Source organism: Chelon labrosus (assembly GCF_963514085.1).
Source record: "Chelon labrosus genome assembly, chromosome: 16".
NCBI lineage: Eukaryota > Metazoa > Chordata > Actinopteri > Mugiliformes > Mugilidae > Chelon > Chelon labrosus.
The window spans coordinates 232,083-256,572 of NC_140349.1; the positions used below are offsets into that span (position 1 = coordinate 232,083).

The window sequence follows — 24,490 nt, forward strand, 5'->3', positions numbered from 1 at the left end:
ATCCTCATCAAACACCTTCAAGACCTTTACCTCAAGAACTCGCATCCCATTCGAACATCCAGAGGACTTCTGGGAATTCCAGTTCCTTTTGAGACACCTTAGTACTCAAACACAGTCATGGCACACTAGAACTTCCTCAGTGATACTTGGATTCCCATAAAGCTCTGCTGGTCCCCTGGGATTCCTTAAACATCAGTGGATCATCCAGAAGTCCACCCAGAACTCCTTCAATACCCTGTGAACCATTTTAACAACCCAGACCCCCTTCAAAGACTCCAGGAAGAGCGTTTCAATTATTTCTGGACGACTCCTTCAGGGCTTTTTAAAACATCTGAAGGCATCCAAAACCCATCACAGGACTACTGAAGTTTAAAGACTAGTATTTAGAGTCCACATTAACATTTCCTAGAACCCCAGCAGAGACACATCTGAACCCCCAAGGTTGGGGTGACTTTGTGAGCAGGAGTAAGAATCGCTCCAGACTCTCAGTAATATTCCACAGTAGCCTTTATTTACACCATCATCCACATTGTTAAGTAATAGCAGTACGGTAAACATAATAGTGGTTGACATTATTACAGTGTCATTTGGTTGTGGCCCAGCGGGGGGCACTGTGTTTCCATCACAGCGTCTCCGTTCCCACGAACCACAAAAAGACTTAACAGATTTATTCTCAAGGTTACAAGTGCATCCGATACAAAAACCCTTTTATAAAACGAGCCGTAGTGTTTATTCTCTGCAGCGTCCCTGTAGTAGCACCCAGTGAAAACATTCAGTCGTATCACAAATGAACATCAGCTTTTATATATTTCAGAGGAAGAGTCTGGAAACCAGGCTGGCAGTCTGAGGTCTGTTCAGTGCTCAGAGACACAACTGTAGAGAAGCCTTCAGGACGACGTAAAGCACCATCCAGGTACAACGTCTAGAACGTTTCTGAAACCAGATTTAAGAAATGTTATCAAATGTGAACGCCTGCACAAGCAGCAGTTTATAAAGACTTGGTCTTAATGAATGTGTCTAAAACAGGCAAAGCTTTTAATGACATCTGCAGGTACATGAAGTAAAATGCAAGTAAAAGACATGATCCAACATTTAAAGTCCGTCTGGATGCTTTTTAACAGTTTTTTTTATTACATATTTAAATATGTTGGACATATTTATTTCATTAAAGTTTATAAGTTGAGTGACATAATTAAATCTTCATATTTTAGATTAGTTTTATAAAATGAGACGCTGTCATTCTTCTCTTCATATTAAACTGCTCCAAGAATAAAATGACAAAAAGACAAAGAACTGATCCCCTGTGTCGGACTGGGACTAGCAACCATCGCTAACCATCGCTAACCATCTCTAACCATCACTAACCATCACTAACACCAAGACCTTAGGCCTCATGTACGAAGGGTGCGTGCAGACAAAAATGTTCCGTATGTACTCGTTCAAAGAGGACATGTTTGTCTCCACTCCAGTGAGTAGCGTCTCCAGTTCTCTTTCTGTGAAGTTCTTCTTTTTTTCCGTCTTACTCATTCTTATGTTTTCATTTCTGATCGTGCAGAGAGGGGAATCTCAGGTGGAGGGTCAATTTAAATATAATCTGCATATTTAAAAGGGGGCGTGGTCAGGGAGGGGTCAGGTACAACGTGCTCGATTGGGACGTACGAAGGAAATGTGCTTCTGGATCTGAGCGTGAGCCACGTTTTAGAAGGAAATCCACACCAGTCTTTGTACATGAGGCCTCTGGTCTCTGGTTGATTTGACTTCACTGCATAATCACTCTTCAGACTCTGGACACTGATTTATTTATGCTGTTAATCGGTGGAAGCCACAAACTCCAGAGATTTCAGATTCAAGAAACAAATTTAGTTTTTAACATTTAGTTTGTTTTCTTGATTTCTGTTTGCAGTCACATTTCACCAGCAGACTGAGACTCCTCACATTCCAGAGGGTCATTGAATGCAGCACAGTATGTTTTATGTAAATATTGTATGTCTCTACGTGAAGGTGGTTAATGAGGTTAAATGGGGGAATGAACCCAACCCTGCGGTGTAGTCCTTCAGAGAGCAGGCTCAGAAACAGATCTAGTCTTCTAGCGTGAACACGAGCTGTTAATTTGGACTGTGATTTGTGGAGGCAGCTTCCTCCAGTGACCAGAACAACGCTGATCTCTAGTAACTACATGAAACAGTTTGGGGTCAGAGATGAAAGAGTATGATGTAAGCTCCTCAAACGTCGGCCGTGACATGAATCCCTCTCTACAGCGACTCAGTACCAAACTGCTGCCTTGTCTTTTTTATTACACCTGAACAAACAAAGTCTCTCTGGTTCAGAGAAGCCGATGCAACAGGTGCTTTACATTCAGGACACACCCCCCCACCCCTCAGCTGTGTGGCCTGGACTCAGCGTTGCATCATTTGGTGCAGAGGCTGCTCGGGCGTCTGCAGCAGACTGGGATCCTTCACTAACACTCTGCTGCAGCATCACCGCCGCCTCCTGGATGTTTCATCTGCTCCAGCTGAGCATGAACGTTTCTCTGGTTCACCAGCCACCACCAACCAAACACGACCAGAACAACGTTCCTTCAGTGACCTTCATCCAGCTGCTGGTTACTGATCTCAGACTCATTCTTCTGTTTCCGTACTTCAGATATTTTCTGCCGAGGTTTTTGTTCGTCCAGTCTCAGCTCAGGAGAATGTCTGAACAAAAGGAAACTGAGCTAACGTTTCAGATGATTCTAACATCAGTTTTAGTGCGTTCTCCTCTCGTCTCTAACCAGCTCAATGACAGCTAGACGTCTGTGAGCTGTCCCTACAGGTTGAAGGATCTTTGGAACAACTTACAGACTTTTGACAAAGGTCTATGGACCTTGTGTCATTACACAAGGAATTCTGAAATCCCCTGAAGAACTCTTTGAACATTTCCTGTTGTGCAGGATGTGTAGATGCTCCTCAAACACCTTCAAGACCTTTACAGATCCCCTGAAGAGCTCACAGACCGTTCAAACATCCAGAGGAGTTCTGGAGTCCTCCATTCTAAGGAGGTATTTACAGCTGGGTATTCCACTTCCTGTCGAGACACCTGAGTATTCAGACACAGTCATGGTACACTAGAACTTCCTCCCATGCCTCACCTCCTTTTTTAGTGAAACAAACCTTTTTTATTTGTAACTCTGTCGTCTGACTCCACTCCACCCATTCATGAAGCTCTCTGCTGTTCTTGAGTTAATCTGAAGGACACATGAAGTTTGAAGGTCTGTAGAGATTGGCTCTGCTCACTATGCTCCTCAGCATCCTCTGACCCAGCTCTCTTATTTTACGTGGCCTGACACTTTGTGGCTTAGTTGCTGTTGTTCCCAATCTCTTCCACTTTGTTATAATCCCACTGACAGGTGACGCTGGAATATTTAGTAGAGTGATCCATTCTTTCACAAATGTTTGTAGAAGCAGTCTGCATCCCTGGGTGCTGGATTTATACACCTGTGGTCATGGAAGAGATTGGAACACCTGGATTAGATTATCTGGACGGTGAGTGAATTGGGGGAGGGGGGTTAGAAAATGTCAGGATTCCTGTCAATGAGCTGAATGTGAAGGGAAACTAGGTCAAGCAGCTTCTTCTTTCGAGGGGTACAAATCATTTTAAGCAGATTTAGTTTAAGTCGGGTCGGTACCAGTGAGACTGCTTCGGTTGTGATGTGGTAGGAGTTCAGTGTCAGAAGGTGGATTGGTTTAGTTTGAGGCCAGTTTTCGACTTTGAGGAGAAACTAAACTAGTGACGTTAACTAGTTTAATGTTTAATAATGAGGCGTCGGTGAGCTTGGTGTTTGGTCTGAAGCTTTTAGTGCAAGTTGGAATAACACAGTGTTCATTGAACTGAAACCAACTAATCTGTACACATAATAATAATAATAATAATAATAATAATAATAATTAGTACTGTTTCTTTGTTGCATTTGTGCAGCTAATATTCCAGAAATCATGCTTCTAAAGTTTTATTGTGCGGCTACATCCAGACACATGGAGCCTTTATAATAATAAATGTCTCACTGATTCCTTTTTGTATTTTTGCAGATTTCAGAGCCTCCTTGAACGCACCACCAAGGAACAGTTCCATGGAAAACGCGAGTAGATTTGTTTTTTTCACCAGAACTCAGTTTGTTGTTGCAGCTTTAAATTGTCCCACAGTTTAGTCCTAAAACGAGACACAGGAGACAAACCTGAGTCTGACTATCAGTTGTGTCTTTGCAGCAGAAATCATTCCTGCAGGGAACAGGCTCAAACCTGCTCAGAAATCAGCCAGCTGGATTAACAGATAACGGGACATGTTGAGGCACCACGACCGTTTTTAATCTTTGTTTTTGAGTCAGAACTTTTCCAGATGTAAAAATAAATCCCGTTCATTTCAAACCTGCAGCAACATGTGGAGGCAGCTCAGAGACGACTGGCAGCGGATTCATTCACCGTCTCAACTTCACTTTCACTCCTGCTTTCATTTACAGGATTTAATCCCGGTTCAGTCACCAACTTTTATTGCTGTTGCTGGCAGTATTGCTCCTCTCCGTTGCCTCAACATGTTGCATGTACTGAAAGGTTTCCTGATAAACACTGGGAGCTAAAAGACCATTCTGTTCACATCTTTGTATTTTTAGAGAAACTGTGAAAAAACACTCCCACAGACGGCAGCCTGAAGCAGAGTGGATCAAAAAACATTCACCAGAATGATCTCATGGTTCTCAGAGTCCTCTCATCAGTCCATCAACAGAAACTAGTTTAACCGTCAGGCCACCTCCACAAACGTTGAGACCAAACTGTGTCTGTGGACCTAAGACCTGTGGTATCACATCATCAGTGGTAAAACTAAAGATTATCAGACTTGTGTCTCTAGAGATGAACTGTAATGACCTCCTCAGTTTCCAGGTCATGGTATCAATGATGCACTGTGGGACTGATTCAAGGATTATTATTATTATTATTATCTCATCTGGATTAGAAGACGTTTCCTCCAAGTGTTCAGCTCTAAATGACATGAAGTCACATGACTAGAGTCTGTTAATGACCTGGTACTCACCTGGACCTGGACCTGGAGGAACCTGTTCTAATCCCGTCTCCAATCAGTGGTTCTCTGGTGATCCATTAATGTCCTACAAGGACAACAATGTCCTTCAGAAAGTAGGGAACCTGTCACTGATCAGAGGAGATGGACTGAGATCTAATCTACATCAGTCTGAACATCAGAACAGGTTGCTCCAGGTCCAGGTCCAGGTCCAGGTGAGTCACGTAGAGTTGAAGACTTGCAGGAGACGTCTTCTAGTCCAGCTGTCTTTGTCTTGTTTTACTGGATATATTGGATGACCTGGATGACTGAGAACGTTCACAGTCTGACCAGATGTGGTTCTATCACAGCTGCTGAGGTCTGAGGACTGGAGGTGAACGTCAGGCTACGCTCTACCTAGCTAAATGTAGCTTTAGCCGTGCTAACACAGTGACTTCACTCACCAGCTTTAGAAACTCTGCACTAGAGGAGAGAACATGTGAGATCTGACTCTGCTTCATCTGGTCGAGTCTGTGGCGCTCAGCTGGTGACGAGGAAACATTTCAGATGAGCAGCAAAACTTTTAAAACTGTGACGTGGTTCGGGGGGGGGGGGCAAATGAAGTCATTTATTAATTCAAGAGAATCAATGAAGTAGTTTGGACGTACAAATGATTAAAGTGAAGGAGAATGGAGAGCATGAATTAATCAGAAATGCCTCATCCATCACCTGCTCATGCTTTCTGTTGTTCAGATACCAATATGGTATAAAAGGAGCCTGAGATCCACAGCTCTGACTCCTTGAACGTCTTTCTCCTCAGAGTGTTGCTCCGTCTTCACGTTGACTGAGTCTGTCTGTTTCCTCTGTGGGATTTTAGGAGAGTTGACGTTCCTGTCCAGAGGAAAGAGAAGGAACCATCCACCAGATGTCTCCTGTGGAAAACACTTGAACTCCAAGCAGTGCGGCAGTCCCGGGTTCAGCTCGTGTCGGGGTCTACAGAAGTCCAGTTCCCTGCTTTTGCTTTTTAAATCTTTGAAAATGAAGTCCAGGCCTCGCGCCAAGGTGCAACAACGAGGGACATTAGATCAAAGCTCTCATAAGAAAACTGCATTAATCAGGTTTTTCAGGCGCCTCGGGCCTCGGAGGACTCATCCTGAATCATTAACATCTTCGCCCTGACTCCTCAGAGCTGCTTTTAATCCAGTTTGTTGAGAGGGAGAATCTCCAGAGGACCCTCAGTCAGAGGTTTGTTCGGTGACGGACGGCGTCCTCTCAGCAGGACGGTCATAACCAGCAGTGATGGGGACAACAAATGTCTCTTTTGTCTTTCTGGTCCATCACTGCTCTCATTTAGGCCTTTACTCGTAGCAGCCACTTCCCCCCAGAGTCTCAGTAGTTCAACTTCCCGGCTTCTGCTGCCGGCGACGTCACACTATTTGGCAGGAAGAGCGGTTTCGGTGGGACCTGGGGTTTAAGCGACGCCGTTCTCCGGACGATCGGCGCTCGCTGTGCATGTGGTCCTTCGCTGTAGCTGTGCTGCCGCGTCAGGCAGGCGCTGGCGATCAACGGCCGCCGGCTCTCTGCGTTGTTGTTGCCGTTGCTGTTGGCGTTGCTGTTGGAGTTGCCGGCCGCGGGGCCGTTGTTGTTGCTGCTGCTGTTGTTCATTCTGGCTAGAAAGTGCACGTGCTGCATCCCACGCTGGTTGAAGCTGTGATGGCGAGGAACGGCACCACCCCCACTTCCCATCTTGATAAGGGAGTGTCGCTGGGAGTGGTGGCGTGCCACAGAGATGCCTCCTCCTCCTCCTCCTCCTCCTCCTCCTCCTCCTCCTCCTCCAGGTCTCTCTGGAATCACCTGCTGCTGGAGAGGAGTCGAGGAGGAGGAAGAGGAGGAGGACGGGATGGAGGTGGAGGAGGTGGGGTTGTTGGAGGATGATGAAGACGAAGAGGTGGCAGAAGAGGAGGTGGAGGTCAGAAGTGGAGCGTCCAGGCGTTTGGGGAGGCCGTCCCTCGGCAGGGTGGAGGTGCTGTAATACGACTCGGTCTCAGGGATCTGCTGCTGGTGCTGGTTGTAGTGATGACTGCGGGTCTGGCCATGGTGACCGTGGTGAGGATGATGATGATGGTGAGGATGATGCCCCCCAGAGGAGGAGGAGGACGGCCCGGGGAACAGGGAGGACGAGGAGGTGGAGGTGAGGACCTTGATGCCTCCGGTTCCTGACGCGCTGACCTCATGGATGTGTTTGAGCAGCTCGTCCAGCGCCGACACGTCCACCACCGTCTGAGGGAGGGACTGCTGGGAGCGGTGGTGATGAGGGGCTCCTCCTGCTCCTCCTCCTGCTCCTGCTCCTCCACTACCACCACTTCCTCCTGCACCTCCCCCTCTTCCACCTCCTCCTGCGACTGCTGCTGCTGCTCGCTCATCATTTTTGACTTTCCTCTCCTCTGAGAGGTGCAGTGACGTGGAGGAGGTGCCCATCCCGTGGCCCGCCCCGTGGCCCGCCCCGCGGGTTGCTCCGTTGCTCAAACCGTTGCCGTGGTGATGTGAGAGAGGGAACGCCTGTTGGCTCAGAGAGTTCCCGACGACGGCCATGAAGCCCAGACTGGTCCCGGAGGAGGAGCTGGGCCCCGGTCGGGGGTTGTTGCAGTTCTGATTCTTCTCGTAGTGGTGTTGGCGCAGGGCCTTCATGTTCTTGATGGGGAGCTCCGGGGTGGAGTCCGGGGTGGGTAGACCGGACAGCTCTCCGTCCCCCTGAGACAAAGACTGGACCCACAGTAAAGATGTTTCAGCGTCAGACAGACGTGACTTTGAGGAAGAGAGAAGAATCATTTCTACCTGTGACAGGCTGAGGTCCGGGTCTCCCAGCGGAAGGTCCTGGTGTCCTGGGGTGTGGAGGTGAGGCTCCCCCCGGCCGTTGGGGATGAAGGAGCTGTACATCTTCGGCGTGGACACGTCCAGTTTGTCCTCCTGGAAGAGGAGGAGGAGGAGGAAGAGCTCAGATCTTTATCAGTACTTTTTAGTCTTTAAAACACAACATGACCTTAACTGAGAGTGTCTGAGTCGTCTACACTGAGCGAGGAGGAACTCTTATAAATATACAGTGGAGGCAGGTCAGGGGTCAGAGGTCACAGGTCAGCAGCTCTGAGACACTGGGGGAAAAGATGGAGCTCAGGATGAAACAGATGAGAGTAAGAACTGAATAAAAGACGGAGGACGAGCTTATTATGTCTCCCCCGGGGGGAGGGGGGAGGAGGGAGGAGGAGGGGGAGGAGGGAGGAGGAGGGGGGAGGAGGGAGGAGGGAGGTGAATATTAACTCAGCTGAGCTGCATCAGAGTCAACGTCTGGAATCATTTCTCTGTTTGACTCTTCAGCATCAACGCTCCTACATTCAGACGATGACTGATTGTTAAATAATCTCTGAATGATCACAATAAACTTTACTGGAAGTGGTCTCCATAGCAACCGAAACACACCAACAACAGGTGCTTGTGGCCAGATGTAGAGGTGTGATCTAGAGGGAGGTCGACTGAACTTTAGTTAATTCATAATTAGTTCATCTAACAGGATTTAAGTAAGTGATGAGTTACTTTTATCAGCTGTTCAGACATGGTTCAGATACCTTGGACGGGACGTCCAGCAGCCCGTTGAGCTTGGCCAGGGATCTCAGTGACAGGGCGTGGGGCAGCGACGCCTCGGGGTCCTTCCCCAGCCTCCTGGCCCGATGGGCGGCGCTGCGGCTGCAGTAACACGACACCAGGAAACCCGACAAGATGGCGCCCAGGAAGAAGGCCACCAGCACGCAGGCGATCAGCAGCGTGTAGTGGACGTTAGCGGCGACTCGCTGGTCCATGTCTGGAGGACCACGGACGCCTGGAGGACACGAGACACAGAGACGGGACACAGAGACGGGACACAGTGTTTGTGTGGTGGCAGACAAACCAACAAAATATCTGTAGAGCACCTCCTTCTGTTTACATCACCATCAACTAACAGACCTACATCTATACATCTATGTAGATATCTATAGATGTATAGATGTATATATAGACATGTTTCTAATTATCTCCGCTGTGTAAAGAGCAGTGAGTTCTCTGCAGAGACTGAAGCTGAACCAACAAAACTTATCCTGAGAGAAACAGATGGAGGAAAGGTGAGAGCAAGGTGAAGAGAGAGAGAGAGAGAGAGAGAGAGAGAGAGAGAGAGAGACAAGGATTGGACTTAATGAGGTGGACCACAGGTGGAGGAGAAACGAAGGGACAAGGGAGGAGGACGACAGAGGGATGGGAAGACAGAATAACATCCAGCGTCCCAGACTGTCCTCATCGTCTCCTCATCAGTGGACGGGTCCAGTCTGTTCATTTGTCTTGTGTCTCTGCTGGTTCATCTGATGAATAGTTAATGTCTCTCAACTCTTAAGATGTTGTTGTTGCAATTATTGTAGGAACATTAAAAGCATAAAAAGGAAGTCAAGCACAACCAAACACCTCCAGAGAGTGAGGCAGGTCCTGAAAAGTCAGCTGAATGGCAGGAACAAGATCCAAGCCATCAACATGGACTAGCAACCATCGCTAACCATCACTAACACCAAGACCAGGGGCCTCATGTAGGAAGGGTGCGTGCAGACAAAAACGTTCCAGTGGAGGACAGCTGTCAAAGAGGACATGTTTGTCTCCACTCCAGTGGAGGACAGCTGTCAAAGAGGACATGTCTGTCTCCAGTCCAGTGAGTAGCGTCTCCAGTTCTCTTTCTGTGAAGTTCTTCTTTTTTTCATTCTTATGTTTTCATTTTCTGATCGTGCTGAGAGGGGAATCTCAAGTGGAGGGTCAATTTAAATATAATTAGCATATTTAAAAGGGGCGTGGCCAGGGAGGGGTCAGGTACAACGTGCTCGATTGGGACGTACGAAGGAAATGTGCTTCTGGATCTGAGCGTGCGCCACGTTTTAGAAGGAAATCCACACCAGTCTTTGTACATGAGGCCTCTGGTCCTCACAACACCAGGACTCCATGACTCTCATCCTCCACTTCCTGTTGGTTATTTCCACTCTTTCATCTGTGTCCTTCACTCTAACACTGAGGAACATATTATGCTAATTAATATGCTAATTAGAAGCAGATGGAAGCAGTTCATTCTCTCTTGTCACTGCTTCTAAAACTCTTCTAAAACACCTTCTTCTTCTTCTTTTATCTGCCTCTCTTCCATCTCACCAGTTCGTCCTCTGTCTGAAAATTAAACCAGTCGAACAAACGGACCGAGTCCAGATTCAGAGAGAAGAACAAGGCCGGGGGGTTGAAGCAGAACCAGTTTCCACTGGAGCTGGTCAGACCTCAGGACGGAGTCCCTCCATCATAATCTAGTTCTACCACTGTCAACAGTTTAAGCTAATGCTATCCTGTTTTAGCATCAGTAGCTAATGAACGCTCAGGTTCAGTGGAGGAAAGTTTATCTGGAGTCTCTCTGTTGAGAACTGATTCCGCTACAGCAAAGATCTGCTGAACCAATCAGATCATGTGGGTGGGGCTTAATGTGGTGATGGACAGTAGAGTAGTAGTCATACTCATCACCTGATCAGATTAAATGTCTCTGATTGGTTGGATCCAGATGATGTAGAGGGATGTATTCTCTGGACCAGATTAAATCCAGATGTTACCAGACTCAGGTCCAAACTCTGGTTCTGGTTCAGGTTCTGGTTCTCAAACTGTAGAAAAGCTTCTCATCAAAGGAGCCAGGCTGGATATAGAGAACACCACCACACCAGGTCTCCCAGGATGCTGTGTTCCTGTGGAGTCTTCACTTTAAGAGGTCTAGTACATGTAGATCACCACTAGCATCACCACTAGCATCACCACTAGCATCACCATTAGCATCACCACTAGCATCACCACTAGCATCACCATTAGCATCACCACTAGCATCACCACTAGCATCGCCATTAGCATCACCACTAGAATCACCACGAGCATCACCACTAGAATCACCACGAGCATCACCACTAGAATCACCATTAGATCAATGTGGTGACCATTAGCATCGCCACTAGCATCGCCACTAGAATCACCATTAGATCAATGTGGTGACCATTAGCATCGCCACTAGCATCGCCACTAGAATCACCATTAGATCAATGTGGTGACCATTAGCATCGCCACTAGCATCGCCACTTGAATCACCATTAGATCAATGTGGTGACCATTAGCATCGCCACTAGCATCGCCATCAGCATCGCCACTAGCATCACCACTAGCATCACCATTAGCATCACCATTAGCATCACCATTAGCATCACCACTAGCATCGCCACGACTCAGTCTGTCTGAGCGATGATGAAGATGATGATGAAGATGATGATGGGGATGAAGGATCCAGTAAACACTCCCTCAGTGGTGCTAATGATGCGTTCACTGGACCTTTTAATGGCGGCTTTCTCTGCATTTCTACATTTAGAGAGTCAGATTAGTAGGCGGAGGCGGAGTTGGAGGCGGAGCTGGAGGCGGAGATGTCTTTAGAGAGTTTGTTTTAAAGTTTCCAAACTTAAACGAGAATAAACTGCGAGAGCCACAAAACCCAGAAACTCTGAAAAGTCTCTGAGTTTCCGTCGTCATAAAAGTTTCTGCAGAAACATTTTGACACCTGGAGTTTGACTTTAGCTCGCTGCTATTTCTGTCGGTTGTAAAGCTCCAGAGATGTGAGCTGAGGAATCTGCTCCGGAGGCAACATGTACGACTCAGAGACCTGTCAATCAAGACGCTCACTGCTGCTGCACTGCTGCTGCACTGCTGCCTTTGTGTTCAGGTGAACAACCATGCTCTCCAAACATTCAGCATACACGCTCACCGGCCACTTCATTAGGTACACCTGTGAAGTCATTCTAATCTAAATGATGTTGAGTTGATGTAGAAGCAGAATCAGGAAGGTGGTGATTCACCTGGAGGATCACTGAGGAGGCTGGAGATTGTGAATACGAATTATAGTGTTCTCATTATTTAGCATAGCCTACTGACTACAATGTCAAAATATAAGGAACACAGACTGTAGAACCAAGATGGCCGTCGTGTCTCCTCTTCCTCCTCCCGTTGGTCAAACTGAGTCTAGAACTGGATCCAGGTTCTGGATGATCCGTTACCTCTGCTCTCTGCTCTACCTCCACCAGTTACTAACTAATGTAGCTTCTATATTTAAATCGACGGCTTTAATTTAATTTCTGGTTTGGGAATTTAAACTTAGAGCTGTAATGATGTGATGTAACGACAGAATACTAAAGTTAAAACCTGTTAAGACTTGGTTTTAGGGTGAAGGTCACAGCTAGGGTCAGGGTCAGGGAATAGATTATGCTGACGCTGCTGCAGAGTGTAGCTTTAAAAGCTGCTGTTTAGCCTCTACATTATCCACTTAATGGGAGCTGAGGGAACAAAAAACAACATTAAACCCACTCAGAGCTGGAAATTCACTTAACTTCATAATGGTTGAGCTCTGGCTGTTAGAGATAACGAGCGTTTAAGTGTGTGGAAAATGTCGACTTTGAGCTTTAGCTTGAAGAAACTCTACCAGAGGTTTCATTACTGACGAGAACAAAGTGAACGTTTTAAATCCTGAACACTGGAGAACACACGGCCTGGTTTACACGTCTACGATATGGACGGGTCGGTGGGTTCAGCTGGAACGTCCTCAGCAGGAATCAAAGGGTTTTGTGTTATTTACTTTACTGCAGGACTGTTACATTTAAATCATGGCGGTCAATAATTCATGATTCACATAGTTGTCATGCCAGTGGACGTCTCTGTTGTTATTTATTCAGCTGTTTGATTCTCTGGTAAGGTTGACCTGAGACCTCTAGTGATGTATAATCATGTCATCTTATGGTGCGTTCTATTTGTCTTGTAAGCGCGACTTGCAACTCGGGAGTGACGTCACATCCGTGTCGGAAAACAAGTTACAGCGGGTTTTTGCGTTCTGTTTAGGACAGGTCGGAGAAAAGATGGACGCCTCCAGGAAAGTCGCTGTTGCGCTAGCTCTGAAAGAGTACAGCTACAATCAAAGTTTGTGGTTCATCAGTGTGGTTCAATGTGCTTGGTTGCACTAGGCAGTTTGGACGGTTCGTAACATTTATAGTGTTTATCTCGTTTACAGTGAAACCACGGCGGATTTTACATGTTCACTACATATTACACAAACATATTTCACAGTTTGATATCTGAATATTCCGTTTTGATTAACGTTAACGATAGGCTAGTGCTCCGCTTTCTGCTCAAGACTCAGCATTGTTGTCATAGCAACATGGAGCGTCTCTAGCCAATTTAAACTGCACAAGCTACAAAATAACTTATTAAGCGGTATTTAGCTGTAGCGACATGCCTATTAGGTAACCGTATACACTGCTATGTGTACGACTTCTACATTTGGTTACAACAAAGACAAAAGTGCTTAAAATAGTAGAAAACCACAATGTTTACTACGTGTGATGCTCGTGGTAGCCATCTTGGAAACTGAACTCGGGGTCCTCTGAGCCTCGACGAGTTGACGACCTGTATATACGACCTCGGGGGCGTTCTATTTGCAACTTCCGGTTCGTAACTCCGGAAACCGAGTTCGGTGGACAAATAGAACGCCCCATTAATCCCTGTCAATCAGTCACGTCTGTAATTTATAAAACAAAAATCATCCTGAGATGATCCACTGATCCAGAGCGTCAGTTTTAAAGACTTTACTTTCTTTTCTTAGATTCATTTCTGCTTGTTTGTTTCTTCTTTGTCAGATGTAATGCTACTGGCGTCAGACCGCCCTCTGCAGGGTGAAACTAAGATAAGACGAGCATTTCCTGGAGCTCCATCACTTCCTTCTCATTAAATATTAGATCAGACGTTTTAAATCCAGAAATCTTCAGGTTCAGACTTGTTTTTTTTTTGGATGTACCAGGACCTGGATGACGAGGAACCACTTCCTCCTGTAGATTAGGGCAATAAAGTAGTCCTCCTCAGGAACCTTACAGTGTAGAGCTGAAGTTAGCCTAGCTTAGCATAGACTGCAAGCAGAGAGGATGTGTTAGCTACGAGCTACGAGCGACACAAGCTCAGACAAGCAACCACACACTGTTACACACTACCACACACACACACACACACCTCTGACTGATTCCCACTGAGCTCCATGTCATGTTTTTATCGACCGGGTCAATCAATGTGGCCGACTCATTCTCTGTGTGTGTGTGTGTGTGTGTGTGTGTGTGTGTGTGTGTGTGTGTGTGTGTGTGTGTGTGTGTGTGTGTGTGTGAGTGTGTGTGGAGACTCCTGATTGGCTGAATCAATCAGGGCTGATGAGGGAAGGTCAGAGACCAGACAGTGTTTGTCTAAAGAGTTTCCTCCAACCAATCAGAGACATCTAAACTAATCAGATGATGTGTATGACTACTGTTACTCTTCTGTCCATCACCACATTAAGCTCCGCCCCCAATGATCTTTGCAGGAGCAGAATCAGTTCCCAACAGAGAGACTCCAGATAAACTTACATCCACTAAACCTGAGCGTTCTTCAGCTACTGATGCTGAAACACGTTAGCATTAGCTGCTTCATTAGCATGAAAATATAACAAGATAATGTGAGTAGTTACGTTAGCAGCTATGTTAGCCTAAACAAGATCAGCTCCATCATCGAGCCACACTCCCTCTGTCTCTTTCCCATGATCCTCTGCTGCTCAACCAGAAACATGAAGCAGAGCTTCTTACCGTAGGCCGAGTCGGCTGCAGACTCCTGGTTCCGTGTCGTCGCCAAAACATCGGCTGCAAGAAAGACGACAAACGTCAAGTCCTGTCCTTCAGCACAAAGACTCACAGTCCCCCCCCCCCACCCGATGTGACCACAGTGAGGAGAGTTCAGGTCGTTTCTTGGGTGGCAGTGGTAGAGCTTCTCACCATAGCAGCTGTTGGGGTTAGTCGAGTGGTCTCCTTCAATGTCCTGTTCAAACCCGGCCCTGCACAGACACACAAGACAAAGGAATGAAACATGGACCAGACACAGCATTCTCTCTCGTTGGTTGCCATGGGCTACTGTTGCCTGGGAATTCAATCAGGGCTGAAACTCCACGGCGACCGGATAACAAGCTCAGACGATGTTTGATTAGACTTAGTCACATAGTTGGTCTGCGGCTCGTTGCTCGGGTCGAAGGCCGGACTCAGAGGTCGGCTTCCACTGGTCGTCCAATTAAAGGACAGGAGGCGACAGTCGTCCAATCAGAGGACAGAGTGGCTGCAGTAACTGAAGCAGCGCATACACCTGACTTTGAAATCAGTTCTTAGAGGTCAGAGAACGAGGAAGAGAAAACCTTCAAAGACAAAACAATGTCCAGGATATAGAAGGAAGACTTTGTTCCTAAACTCAACACATTCATCCCGTCAGCATGTGAACTGGTAGAAATCCTCCCTTGCTCTAAATTTACCTCTCCACCCCCTCAGCCGCTCACTATCTACCTCTCCATCACCACCATCCCTTCATCTCTCCAGCAGCGTGGGTTGAGCTGTAAGTGAGGACAAATCGAGGGAGAACACGAGGACGGTGTTATGAGTCCCAACTGCTGTTGGGCACCTGAACGCCTCGCTCATGTAGCGGTCTGCTAGTTTTTTTGCAACGTGGCTGAATATTTTTCCAATCCTGAGATCGTGGACGAACCATAGCAGTAGCAAATTACAGGTAAACAAGCCGACCGTCACATCATTATTTAGAGACTGTGTTTCAGCGCCCCAGTCACTCCCACTATATGGATATACGCGGATCTCAATATCTCCCCAACGACTACAAATTACACCAAAGTTATAAGGGTGAGTAAACAATCGTATTTTATGCCAGAAATAAGGTCCAGGTTGTAAAAAACAGTAGTTCCCCTTTATTATTCTGCAGCTACTTCCTCCTCTTCCTGACTTCAGACTTCCCTAACCCTGACATCTAGAAGGTTCTGATGGACATCTAGAAGGTTACAATGGACATCTAGAAGGTTCTGATGGACATCGAAGGATCTGATGGACATCTAGAAGGTTACAATGGACATCTAGAAGGTTCTGATGGACATCGAAGGATCTGATGGACATCTAGACGGTTACAATGGACATCTAGAAGATTCTGATGGACATCTAGACGGTTACGATGGACATCGAAGGTTCTGAGCTGTTCTCTTCCTATGAACTCTAAACACATTACAGTGATTTATTTATTAAACCAGACTTTTAGAAGCAGCTGATCACAGTTCATCTAATCCACGCTCTCAGAAGGGTTTTTAATATTTCAATCATACATTTTGATTTATTTTCCCTCTAACCAGCGTTTCTATATAAATGTATGAATGAATAAATGGATTCAGCACATAATCAACAACATAATGACATAGACCTGTGTCATGCTCCTACTTACATATTATTAGATAATTAATATTAAAAGGAACAGAGCTGTAAATCCGTCTTTAACTCGGTGACACAGATGGTTTTCTGTCATTCTTCTTCTTCTATCTCTCCTCCTCTTGCATCACAGCCTCCCCTCATCTCCACATCCCGTCCAATTTAATCTTCCTCTCTCCTCTTCTGCTTCTAAACACTGGACTTGATGTAAAATGACCACAATAGAAGAGAGACTCCAACTAAAGATCTGATCTTCCTCGCTGTTCCTCATCATCAAATAACAACATGCGTCAGTTCCTCAGCAGAAAAACAACCAGGTTACAGACGACGAGGCTCAATGCTGACTTTTTTTTCCTTCAACAGATTCAAAAGAGAACCCCCCCACCACCACCACCACCACCACCACCCGGCGAAGCCTCAGATCGATGGATGAGAGGAGAAATAAAAGGAGCTGACAGCTGAGAGCAGCATACTGAGTTTGAGTGCAGATCAATGGAGGGATTTCTGACGTCTGCTGGAATATTTGTGTTGGACATTGATTTGATTCGCATCGGACGGACGTCTAGGAGCAAAGACTGGAACCTGCTGCTGACACTCAACCACTGAGCTTTAGGATTCACTCCTAGGAGGCATGAATAGTTAATATGCTGTCTGGAAAAAGCTTAAAGACAATCAGAGGAGATTTAAGGCTCCAGCTGAAAGAAATAAACTAGTCAGATTCTCAACATGTTGAGGTGAGAAACTCAGATATGACAGAAGGCAGAGAGTTACTGAAACATGTATTAAATCGTTAAAGTCTGGGTCTCCAACAAATCAAGTTTATATGCTGCTCAGAGGTTTTCCCTTAACTCACAAACCAGAATAACTCTCCATTAGGAACTGATTCTGCTCCAGCAAAGAGCCAATCAGATCGTGTGGGCGGGGCTTAATGTGATGAGTGACAGAAGAGCAACAGTAGTCATAGACGTCATCTGAGAGACTTAGAGTTTATCTTTATGAGGCTGTTAGCTTGTTTAGGCTAAATAAGTGGCTAACATTAGCTTGTTTAGGCTAAATAAGTGGCTAACATTATTTTGTGACCTGGACAGTCAAAATGGAACATTACCCACAATCCAGTCTGCTCCACTCTGGCTTTCCATTGATACCAAGCATCACATAGCTGGAGCTAATCAGCTAGCCTCAGCTAACAGAACACAAGCAGATAATCTTTAAGAATTTCTTCTTCTGTCTCAATATTTCATCAAATCCAAAAACAACTGACAATAAATGTAACTGATCTAGTTTTATTATCTTCTGTCCTTTAGAGTCTATCCACATGATTCTACATCAACTATCAACCACATGGTGACTGGACTGATAGAATCTGAGCCCTGTTCCTTCATTTTGTCTCCATCTAGTGGTCTAACGGTGTTGCTACAGATAATTAACACAATACAGCCATCTAGTAGTGAAGTTAGCTTAGCATTGCTATGTAGCATGCCTTGGTGACTGGTTTCCCTGGGGAGTTACATGTGTGAACAACATGGAGGAAATCTCAATAGCACCACCCCAGGCTGAGGAGGTTATGATTTGTTTAAATGAATTAAACACGTTGATAGATTGTGGTCATTAGATGTGTGTCTGGAGAGATGGAGGTTTAGATACTGATTTCTCTATAATCCAGCAGCGTGATCTCTGTCGTTTATGGTTCCTTCATGTTAGATGTTCAGATGATTAGAGACTGACAATGAAAACACATCCAGAAAACACACAAAGGTGCAATAATTATTTTAAATGATCGCCCAGCAAACCATCCGTTCTTCCTTTGTTCAGATTATTATGATTCATTCTGAATATCATCAGCACTCATTGATCACTCAGCATCACAACAAAACATCTAATTCATTCCTGTTGTTTTCTCTGTGGAACCAGGAACGGACCAAACCATGACCCAGAAACAGATTCAGCCGTCTCCTCATTGGTTGGTTTCTAGTTACCAGACGCTCCTTAAGTGCTTCTCCAAACTCCCCAAAGCTTTTAGTCTGACTCTAAATTCCAGACACGAGGCTGAAGATGGAATGGAGTTCATCAATATGCTGAGGCAGGAGGAGAAACACTCACTCTGCAGCAGCGACTAGCTTCTCAAATCAAATGTGTTCCCTCCACCTCCTTCCAATCAATAACTCCAAAGTATCGGGTAGCTCGCGCCCACTCCACAGCGCTTCACGCCGATCGATCTGAGGCCAAACTGTCGGTTATTCCACCGTTCCCGCTCCACATACAAATCGAAGCGATATCATTTCCACGCCAGCCTCTTGGGGCTTGTTTTAATCCTGGAGGAGCTGAGCAGCGTCTGCAGCCTCCTCATCCATAAATACCATCAGTTAGAAACTCCCACAGGCCAACGGGACACCCCACCACTGAGCACAGAATCACTAAACATGGAGTCTAATGGCTGCAGCAGTAAATGTCTGAGTCTGAGGGCAGGAGAAACACATGAACAGATGATGACTGGAGAGTCGTGAGATCTTTGTTCATGCATCACTACTCTGAATAATTATACAGCAAAGAAATAAACATCTAAGACTAAGACATTCAAATTATTATACGAAGAAAACGGGTTAATAGAGAATGTTATACTTGAATAAAACTGTTATGAACACGAACAGAACCTTGAAGACTTTCCCTCCACATCATCATTAAAACTCATTAGGGGTCATTCTGTTGCTGAGCTGCAGGACTGGGATGTGTGGGTGGAACAGGAAGTAACTGAACCAGGTGAGACCAATGAATGAAACCCTGAACTGATCTGAACCAATGGGAGCCACTGATCCAGTTGATTGACATGTGACTCAAACACACTGTCCACCACTTTGGTTCCTACCACCAGAGGACTAGAGTAAAAAGCTTCTTCAGACTGGTGGTGAGTCTGGTTTAAAACATCTCAAAGCTGATTCTTTATATGGCCGAGAACCTTCACAGACGTACCTAATAAAGTGGCCACTGAGGCTCACAGTGCAGAGAAACTGACTCTAAAGCCAAATAAGCCCTCAGAGAACAAACCAAGCTCAACGGTGAGAGGTTTACAGCAACAAACGTTGCAGCAACCGTCCATCCTCTGGTTTACATGCGTCACATATACGAGACAAGACGTCAGAGCTCTATAGGACGTCACATCCATGGACACAAAAAGGAAATGAGACGTACTTGAAACCCGGCGCCATGTTGGCACAAGTCCCAGTCCGAAGCCAGATGCAGTATGGGTCACGAGACACCAGGCAGGCCCTGGACAGAGAGAGAGACAGACAGAGAGACAGAGACGGAGACAGAGGGAGACAGACAGGGAGACAGAGAGAGAGAGACAGACAGGGAGAGACAGACGGTCCGTTTATGACACAACCGCCTCTTAGAACAAATGCTTGAATCTGAAGTTTTTATAGTTTAATTTAGTCAACTTAAAACCACTGAAATTAGAAAGGCAGATATTTTCCAACTTTTCATGAAGCCACACATACTATGGTGGATGTATCAGGCAGCAGGTTGAACATTTTGTTCTCAGAGTTGATGTTAGATGCAGACGGTGGTGGTGGTATGGTGGTGGTATGGTGGTGTGGTGGTGTTGGTGGTATGGTGGTGGTATGGTGGTGGTATGGTGGTGGTATGGTGGTACGGTGGTGGTATGGTGGTGGTGTTGGTGGTGTTGGTGGTGTTGGTGGTATGGTGGTGGTATGGTGGTGGTACGGTGGTGGTATGGTGGTACGGTGGTGGTTTTGTGGTGTTGGTGGTATGGTGGTGGTATGGTGGTGGTACGGTGGTGGTACGGTGGTGGTGTGGTGGTGTTGGTGGTGTTGGTGGTATGGTGGTGGTATGGTGGTGTGGTGGTGTTGGTGGTGTTGGTGGTATGGTGGTGGTATGGTGGTGGTGTGGTGGTGTTGGTGGTGTTGGTGGTATGGTGGTGGTATGGTGGTGGTACGGTGGTGGTGTTGGTGGTGTTGGTGGTATGGTGGTGGTATGGTGGTACGGTGGTGGTATGGTGGTGTGGTGGTGTTGGTGGTATGATGGTACGGTGGTACGGTGGTATGGTGGTACGGTGGTGGTATGGTGGTGGTACGGTGGTATGGTGGTGTTGGTGGCATTGGTGGTATGGTGGTGGTACGGTGGTGGTACGTGGTGGTACGGTGGTGGTATGGTGGTGGTGGTGTGGTGTTGGTGGTATTGGTGGTATTGGTGGTATGGTGGTGGTATGGTGGTGGTATGGTGGTATGGTGGTATGGTGGTGTTGGTGGTATTGGTGGTGTGGTGGTACGGTGGTTGTGCCGATCCCGTCCATCCCAGTTCCTGGAGGTTTTATCTGATCTCAGTTACGTCTGACTCTTACTTTCTACAGGATCCATGATGACTGCAGCGACTCAGAGGAACTCTGATCACACAGCTGCTGAAGGCCACGAACAAGGAGTGATGGTCTTTGTCCAGCTCCAGACCCAGAACCCTCCTGTCCTCCTGCCCCTGAACGTTACACCTGGACAAAGGACAGAGGGACAAGTCAGTCTGTAGATCTGTTCACATGGGACGTCCTCTGACATTAATCCAGACGACTAGAGGTCCAAGTTGGAAGCAGTCCTGTGAGAGCAGGTCTTTACTTGGACGGGTTGTAGACGTCGATGTCCTCCAGCAGTCTGGATCCTGAGCTGTCATTGGGGTGAGTGCTGGCCAGAACCTTCAGAACCCGTCCGTCGTCTGAGCCCAGGAACATCACCGTCCGGTCCTTGTAGGGCCCGGCAGAGACGTCCACCACGATCCGGGTCAGCTTGGACCTGGTGGGTGGAAAAAGGACAGTTTACTGGGTTAGAACATGTTTTTATTCTTTTAGGGAACTAGACGTTTGTGAGTGAAAGAGACAGAAGATTATCGTCCACATTTAGAATGACCTGGAGACGTCTCTTCATCCTCTAAATGTTCTCCTCAGTGGATCTCTGAAGGTTCTGGGCTAAATGTTTTTATCTGAATCTACCTTCCTTAAGTTTAAATAACACTTTACTTTCAGTCTGGTGAACTGTTCATAGGACAACCTCTCTTCAGACAAAGAAGAAGAAGAAGAGGAAGAGGAAGAAGACATGATGACGAAGATGATGATGATGATGAACTAATGATGAACACCTGTGAAAGCTCAAAGCACTTCTAAAACAGATCAAAGTTTCTCTGAGGTCCATGTGGACGTTGTTCTATATGAGGTCTGATATAACAGAGACAGAGATGTGAGCGGTCAAGAAGAAGAGGAGAAGCTGAAGTGAATCCATCCTGACCCGAAGCTGTGAAGATAATCAGCTCTGATTCTAATCAGCAGCACAGGACGCTAAGCTAAGCTAAGCTAAGCTAAGCTAAGACGTTAAGCTCACAGTCAACCTCAGACATTAGTAGTGCAGTAGCAGTGAGGACACACAGCTGTGAGGTTCATGATACCTGCTGGACGTCCTGGTGAAGCAGGGCCGGTCATTGACAGAAGGAACAGCTTCGTCCATCAGTGGGTACGACTTGATGAAAGTCAGCATCTCGTCTGGGAACTGAACCGATGATTTGTAGTCTGAAGCCGGGCCGTCGCCTGCACACGTCCCGGGTCTGCAGACCAGAACAAACCACAAGGTTTCAAGCAGCAGCTGCAGTCATCCTGGAATCACCAGGCTGTTCCGCCCCAGTGTCTCACCTCGGCCTGGGAACCTGCTCCTCAGGGACCGGCGTCCAGGACGAGTCGCTGGTCCTCTGCTCCTTGAACCTCCCGTTGAACACTTTCTCTATGTCGTCCATGTAGAAGGCACAAACAGCCGAGCCGGGAATACTGGACACACACCAGAGAAACACAAGAGACTTTTAAACCTGCCTGGTCCCCCTGAGCCTGAACTAAAACTAGTGACTCCCTCCAGACCAGATCCTGTCTACTGCTACACCTGAAGTCAAGAGGAGCAGCCGCTGATGAGGTCAGTCTCCTGGAGTATTAGACCAAGAAGAAGCAGCAGAAAGAGAGAAGGGAAAAAGAAGCTAATCCCAACACCTATTAACACCTTCCCATGGTGTTTCCTACCAATAAAGACAGAAGAACTATAAATAGTCCAACAGCTTCTGTCTAAAACACCACACTCCTACAAGGAAATACGACCTACAGATGCTCTCGTCTTCTAAAAACAGTCCAATGCTTTTTAAATATACATTATGTCCCTACTTTCCTAAAATATGTCTTCACTGCAGAGAAATATTTTTCACTTCAAAAAAGAACTAGACTTCTTGTTCCAAGAGTAGTTTTGAGCCTCTGGAGTTGACGGAGCGCATCCAAATCACATGACCAACTTAAGACGATGTAGCAGCAAGACGACGTCTCACTGAGTCTCCGTTTCAATTTGTGTAGAAACTATATACCAGTTTTTAAATTGTGTTGATAGGCCAAGTAAAGCTGGACTTATTTAAACTAATTTACAGGATGCTTTTTCCTGAATATTGTTTGGTGTTTGGCGTTTAGTGCAGGAAGATACGGCGAAAAAGAAAACGCTAGCAAGCAGAGAGCGCTAGCCAGCTTCAGCTGATCAAAAGCAAAAACCAAAAAAAAACATGACCCTCTTTCCTATTGGTGGAAAAATGCATCACATCAGCCAATCAGAAACTATATGGTAATGGTTGCTAAGGAAGAGGGAAAGGTTGTGGGAGTGACAACGGTGAAGAGAGAGAGAGAACTGAGTTTTAGGATTTGAGACATTTGTGACTTTACTTATTAGACATTACTTATTAGACATTACTTATTGTGACGCCTGATTGTTTTGCAGATGGTGGTAAGTAGTTGTGCAAAAAATGCCTGATTAATTTCCTGTATTTCAATGTAAATAGTTGTAAATAACTTTGTTGTTTGCTAAATTTTTATATAAGCTTTTGAAATTTACAGTTTAGATTTACATTCTAAGTTATAAAAATGGTTGGTTAAATATGTTTGTGGTTTTCACAGTGAAAAGTGTAAAGGACCACAGTGTTTTAGGTCCACTGTGTTAATACAGTTCGTCAGAATGAAAAAATAACTGTAAAGTCACACATGTGAGGTTGTGCTGAAAAGAACGATACCCAACAAGGCAAGGTAAACTGTTGTTAAGATGAAATATAAAGGTAAAACCAAAAGTAGTAAAAAACGACCAATTATACTGTAGACCTCTGAGGGTTAAATATCTGAAGCAGTTCTCACGTTAAAGAGAAGCCTGGACCTGATGCGTACCTGTTGGACTGAGTGGTGAAGACTCCGACCACGGCCGGTCTCTGGTTGATCTGCAGAACATTGGTCAGAGACTGAAGAACGTCAAAGTAGAAGAAAGAGTCTCCAGGAACCGAACAGTTCAACCGAGCCTGGACACAAACCACCAGAGACATCTATTTTAACATTTACTTTAAACATTTATAAGATTTTACTCCAAAAATAACTCAACAAGTCCTGAAAGTAGACAAAGAGAATCCAAACACAGAAAATGAGCCAATATTACATATCATGTCCTCCTTGTGTCCAGTATCTGCTGTGACCTCCTTGTAACTAAATGTTTCTGGTAACAGCTGATCAGTGGTCTACAGCAGCTTGGAGGAATTTTAGCCCATTCCTCAGAACAGAACCACTTCAGTTCTGAGATGTTGGTGGGTTTCCTCACATCAACTGCTTGCTTCAGGTCCTTCCCAGTTATTTTTTTATAAAGAAAAGACATTGAAGCCTTCAAGCGTCTCAGTGAGGACACAGTATTTCTTTCTCAAAGGTTTGTTCTCATGAGACCTGGAGTTCAGTCAAATAATTAAATATGGAAACCGTGAAGTCACCTTCAAGAAGGAAGTCCAGTATCTGTCCAGAACTCTGGGCGAGCCTCCGTTATCGTTCTTACAAACACGAGCAACCCGAGAAAACACCACCTGGAGACATGAGACAGAAAATCATTATTTCATTTAACGTAAGAGTTATTAAGATGTAATCCCCGTCAGCTCCTCGAGTGCCTCGGGTACCTTGCCGAGGGCGGTGTACTCCACAGCGATCTCGCTCAGGAAGAAGTAGACGTAGTTCCCGTAGTCAATGGCGTGAAGGAAGTGAGGCTCTGCAGAGA

The 24,490-nt window shown here is 46.0% G+C and overlaps 1 protein-coding gene and 1 long non-coding RNA gene across 2 annotated transcripts in view; one reads left to right on the forward strand and one right to left on the reverse strand.

The window, feature by feature from the left end:
• Nucleotides 1-4,384: 4,384 nt before the first annotated feature.
• The window catches only part of LOC311501693 (semaphorin-6D-like), a gene marked incomplete at its 5' end in the record, with an annotated part of 29,053 nt that continues 8,947 nt past the window's right edge, over nucleotides 4,385-24,490 (reverse strand). The window contains 12 exons of the mRNA XM_084563657.1: nucleotides 4,385-7,992; nucleotides 8,646-8,896; nucleotides 14,745-14,798; nucleotides 14,931-14,989; nucleotides 19,590-19,667; nucleotides 20,761-20,901; nucleotides 21,023-21,196; nucleotides 21,843-21,998; nucleotides 22,084-22,215; nucleotides 23,629-23,756; nucleotides 24,213-24,302; nucleotides 24,393-24,481. Of these exons, the coding sequence (XP_084419783.1) occupies nucleotides 6,415-7,992; nucleotides 8,646-8,896; nucleotides 14,745-14,798; nucleotides 14,931-14,989; nucleotides 19,590-19,667; nucleotides 20,761-20,901; nucleotides 21,023-21,196; nucleotides 21,843-21,998; nucleotides 22,084-22,215; nucleotides 23,629-23,756; nucleotides 24,213-24,302; nucleotides 24,393-24,481 (2,930 nt within the window). The 3' untranslated portion in view covers nucleotides 4,385-6,414. The remainder of the gene's footprint in view (nucleotides 7,993-8,645; nucleotides 8,897-14,744; nucleotides 14,799-14,930; nucleotides 14,990-19,589; nucleotides 19,668-20,760; nucleotides 20,902-21,022; nucleotides 21,197-21,842; nucleotides 21,999-22,083; nucleotides 22,216-23,628; nucleotides 23,757-24,212; nucleotides 24,303-24,392; nucleotides 24,482-24,490) is intronic.
• On the forward strand, nucleotides 14,884-19,544 carry LOC311501741. The gene is made up of 3 exons (XR_014699527.1): nucleotides 14,884-15,833; nucleotides 15,913-16,168; nucleotides 16,767-19,544. It is a non-coding gene; the product is annotated as an uncharacterized lncRNA (long non-coding RNA).